Source organism: Hemicordylus capensis, chromosome 17 (genome assembly GCF_027244095.1).
Source record: "Hemicordylus capensis ecotype Gifberg chromosome 17, rHemCap1.1.pri, whole genome shotgun sequence".
NCBI lineage: Eukaryota > Metazoa > Chordata > Lepidosauria > Squamata > Cordylidae > Hemicordylus > Hemicordylus capensis.
The window spans coordinates 739,938-744,445 of NC_069673.1; the positions used below are offsets into that span (position 1 = coordinate 739,938).

Sequence of the window (4,508 nt, forward strand, 5' to 3'; positions counted from 1 at the left end):
CCCTCCCCTCCCCTCCCCTCCCCCGCCCAGCTGGCCCGTCTCCTAGCAACCGGCTGCTTTGTTTCGCCGGGGAAGGAGGAGGAGGGACCGGCCGCCCTTCTCCTTCTCCGCCTCCTCCTCCTGCGGGGCGTCTCTGGCGGCGTCTGGCGGCTGCTGCCCCCCTCCCTCCCCCCTCCAAGGGGGGCTTCTTCCTCCTCCCCCCCTCCAAGGAGAGCCCCCCCGCCCCCCGCCCGCCGCGATGTCGCAGGGCGACGTCCCTGGCCCGGAGGGCGGCGCAGCCCTTTGCCCGAAGGAGGCCGGCGGCGGCGGCGGCGGCGACGGGCAGAGGACCAGCGACTTCTACCGGGTGGAGGAGAAGCTGCCCGCCCGGTTCAACCACCCAGGGTGGTTTCGGGGCTACAGGTGAGAGAGGAGGGGCGAGTGGCTGCTTGGGCGAGGAGGCCCCCTCTTCCGGTGGCCCAGCCTCAGCAGCCTCTTTCCTGGAGCACGGGCCGCTGCAGGCGACCGGTGACCCTGCAACTGAGCCCAGAGGCTCCTTGGGCGGGCCGGGGGGGCTCCTCCTTTATTTGGCTGCAGCGGGAAGGGAGGCTCTCCAGCCCAGCCGAGCATCTCGGTCTCCAGCCGCTTCTCTGAGGCTGCCTTTTAGATGCCCTTTGGCTTCAGGAGGCACCCAGTGGGAGGATCCCCCCCCACTGGACCCCCTTGTCAAGAGGGGGGGCGCTCTCTCGCTTTCTCTCTCCTATTTACCAGCAGGGAAGAGCACTGGGAGCCCCCGCACAGCATCTCTCCCCCCTGGCTGCCGCTGCTGGCGCTGCCTCTGTGCTGTGAGCCCTTTGGGGACAGAAGCCCCTGGGAACAAGCCCAAAGCAGCCCCTTTTCAAGCGGTGGCAAAGAGGCCCCTTCTGTTTAGGGGGTGGTGGTGGTGCGGGGAGCAGCTGTCCTGATACATCCCAGCAGAGCATCACTCCCAAGGGCTTGGGTGGGCGGGCAGCAGCGGGGGGGGGGGTCCTCCCCTGTGTCTGTTGCTGGGGCCCCACTTCTGTTTCATTGCAGATTGTGAGCCTCTTTGGGGCAGAGAACCATCTTCTGTTTTCTATTGTAAACAACTTTGAGGATTTGCTTGTTGAAAAGCAGTATATACATTTTTAAATTATGATGACAGTTTTGTGATAAGAACAAAATCAATAATGATAAGCCACCCAACAATCCTGAATGGTAAGTCAGTATTATTACCCTCCATACTGCAGATGAGAGGACTAAGGTAGGGATAACGGCGCAGCTCTACCTGACGAATGGCCAGCCTGCAGGCAGTGCGTCTCCCGGGCAGGGTGGGAGAGAGAGGAGCAAGCCCAGCTGCAGCTGGGAAGCAGAGGCAGCTGTGCCTTCCTTGGGGCTGCCACGCCCCGGCTCATTCCGATGAGCTGCTCCTAGTGTCAGGGTGCCCGCAGTTGGCAAGGCTGTGGGGAGGGCTGCCCCATGTGGCGAATCCCCCCTAGAAGGTGGAGCAAGACGCAGGCAGTGCCTCGGCAGAGCAGCCTTTCTGGAACGGGGTCCCTGTTGCTATCAGGCGGACATTTATCTCTGTGGCTGCAGTTAATTTATTGCCAGCTGCAGGACGACTGTTTATCTGGCCAATGGCCCTAACAAAAGACACACACACACACACCCCCGTGGCTGATGAGCACATGGAGGTGACCGAGGGGGGAGAATCTTGTCCCCTCTCCCCCCGGGAAGTCTCACTCAAGGAACCTGGGCTTCTGTCCTCTAGGCCGAAGGAGCGCAACCCTCTGTTCAGGACAAGCAACATGGACTACGGCGCGAAGCCACCCACAGTCCACGAGATGCCGGTAAAGTCACGAGATCCACTCCCGTCATCGCCAGGCAGGGGGCTTTGCAGCTGTGAGGTGCCAATGGGGTCTAGAGCAGGAGAGTTGCCCTAGTCTGGCTTTCCAAATCCAGGGGGGGGGCTAATTTGCATATGTTGTAAACTGGCTTGAGACTAATTTCTGAGCAGAAGAGGGATGGCACGTTCTGCTCCATAGCTCCGCTTCTACAAGGCCTGGAGCTTAGTTGTGTTTGGTATTTTTTTAAAAAATGAAAGCTGAAATCCAGGCGAATCTGGGTGGGCGAAGCAAGCTGGGTGAGGTGCTTAAAATCCGGGCGAAACCCAGAATTCCGGGGGGCCTGGCAACTCTAGTCTAGGGGAAGGGAACTTGCAGGGAAGCCTGGCCATGATGGAGCTGCTCTGGAAAGAGATCTCCTCTCTCCCATGGCTGAGCAGCTCTTCTGAGGTGCAGCCAGCCACCAGAGGCTCTTCCAATATGCCCTCGTGGTTCAGGCAAGCCCGGTGTGCCCCAGAATTTTTTGCCAGATGCAGACTTTTTGGGGGGGGAGGGGGAGTGTCCCCTGGCAGACTGAAGGGGCAGAATGTTTGAAAACCTTCAGGGTTTGCAGTATAAACAAAAAGGAGTCCCTGCCCCAAGGAGCTTACAAATTCCTTTCAGAATGGGGCGTGTGTGTAAAACTGACAAGAGCAAGCGAAAGCAGTTTGATGAACTTAGAATCTGGCATGGTTGTTGGGATGACGATTAGTGGGGTTAGGATTTATATGCATAGGAAGCTGCCATATCCTGAGCCAGACCCTTGGTCCATCTAGCTCAGTATTGTCTACCCAGACTGGCAGCAGCTTCTCCAAGGTTGCAGGCAGGAATCTCTTTCAGCCCAGTCTTGGAGATGCTGCCAGGGAGGGGACTTAGAACTGGTGAATTGTCCCCTTAAGCTAAGCAGGGTCCACCCTGGTTGCATATGAAAGGGAGACTAGAAGTGTGAGCGCTGTGAGATATTTCCCTCAGGGGATAATGGGGCCGCTCTGGGAAGAGCAGAAGGTCCCAAGTTCCCTCCCTGGCAGCATCTCCAAGGTGGGGCTGAGAGAGATTCCTGCCTGCAACCTTGGAGAAGCCGCTGCCAGTCTGTGCAGACAACACTGAGCTAGATAGACCAATTGTCTGACTCAGTACATGGCAGCTGCCTATGTGCCAGAAAGCTCACACGTGGTCTCCCATTCAATTGCAAACCAGGGCAGACCCTGCTTAGCAAAGGGGACCATTCCTGCCTGCTCCCACAAGACCCGCTCTCCTCTCCTCAGACCCAGAGGGCAAAGGGGGCGCTTGGGAGGCGCAGGTGTGACACTCCCCGCTGCTCTCCGAGGCTCTTGGCTTGAGATGGTGAACCCTCCACTTGTCCTCTCCTTCCCCGCAGACGAGCTACCACAGCACGCCGCACACCTTCTCGGATCATTACGTCAAGTTCGGCATGTACAGGAACAGCGGGATCAACTCCGCCATGGACAAGAGCACCGTGACCGGCCCAGACAACTTCATCACTTTCTTTGACACGTTCAACTTCCACCCCAGTTACCGGATTGGCGGCCCGTCCTTCTGCGAGTAGCTGCGGGCAGGCGCCTCCTCCCCGAGCCTTTTCCTGCCCTGGCACCCACCAAGACACAACTCCGACATTTCCTGCCTCAAAACTCCCGGAGATGTACTTGCCGGGGTGGGGGCCCTGTTGGCTGCAATGCACACTCAATGCTCTCAGTTCCCTCTGCAGCAATTCTGGAAGGCGTCTGGATTGCGCCTGGGAAAGATCCCGACTGGGCTTGCCTACGCTTCTGTAGCAAGAGCATGACCTGCCATTAAAGCATTGCGGATCAGCAGTGGGGTCTGCGGTCTGGTTCTGTGCGGGTCCGTATAGGCCTGCATGAAGGGGTTGGGTGGGGGATTCCAGTGGCGGGTGGGCTGAGGAGACACGGCTACCTCTGCTTCCCGGCAGCGGCTTGGGTGACTCCTCTCCCTCTCTCCCCCGCCCCACCCAAGAGCTGCATTGCCTGGAGGCTGGCCATCCATCAGGCAGAGTTGATTGGTTAACCACGGAGCTCTACCTGATGGATGGCCAGCCTGCAGGCAGCACAGTTCTTGGGAAGGGTGGGAGAGGAGAGCTGGTCTTGTGGTAGCAAGCATGACTTGTCCCCATAGCTAAGCAGGGTCTGCCCTGGTTGCATATGAAAGGGAGACTTGATGTGTGAGCCCTGCAAGATATTCCCCTCAGGGGATGGAGTCGCTCTGGGAAGAGCAGAAGGTTCTAAGTTCCCTCCCTGGCAGCATCTCCAGATAGGGCTGAGAGAGACTCCAGCCTGCAACCTTGGAGAAGCCGCTGCCAGCCTGGGTAGACGATACTGAGCTAGATAGACCAATGGTCTGACTCAGTATATGGCAGCTTCCTATGTTCCTAAGCTGCCTCCTTTGATGCCCCTAGCCCCCAGCTCATTAGGACAAGCTGTTACTTAAATGGTTGTGTGGCAAAAATGAAGCAGGGGCCGGGGTGGGGGGAGGATTTCCAATTCCTTGCCTGAGGGGAGACATCAGACCCCTAAATGCACAGAAGGTTTAAATGGGCTGCTCACTTTTAACGGAAACTGCTGAGATTTTTAACGGAGAAAATATTGCAAGCGC

The 4,508-nt window shown here is 58.1% G+C and overlaps 1 protein-coding gene across 1 annotated transcript; it reads left to right on the plus strand.

Annotated features, from left to right (window-relative positions):
- Positions 1 to 45: 45 nt before the first annotated feature.
- Positions 46 to 3,712, plus strand: PIERCE1 (piercer of microtubule wall 1). Its single transcript, XM_053282062.1, has 3 exons — positions 46 to 402; positions 1,769 to 1,847; positions 3,259 to 3,712. Exons 1-3 carry the CDS (start codon positions 239 to 241, stop codon positions 3,445 to 3,447), a joined length of 432 nt encoding a protein of 143 aa, XP_053138037.1. The 5' UTR covers positions 46 to 238; the 3' UTR covers positions 3,448 to 3,712.
- Positions 3,713 to 4,508: the final 796 nt, after the last annotated feature.

What these genes read in the sequence shown, in the direction of transcription:
- PIERCE1 (XM_053282062.1), top strand. Translation starts at nt 239, where the DNA reads ATGTCGCAGGGCGACGTCCCTGGCCCGGAGGGCGGCGCAGCCCTTTGC. An exon ending in GGGTGGTTTCGGGGCTACAG is followed by an intron (nt 403 to 1,768) that starts GTGAGAGAGGAG and finishes TCTGTCCTCTAG; the next exon opens with GCCGAAGGAGCGCAACCCTC. An exon ending in CCACAGTCCACGAGATGCCG is followed by an intron (nt 1,848 to 3,258) that starts GTAAAGTCACGA and finishes CCTTCCCCGCAG; the next exon opens with ACGAGCTACCACAGCACGCC.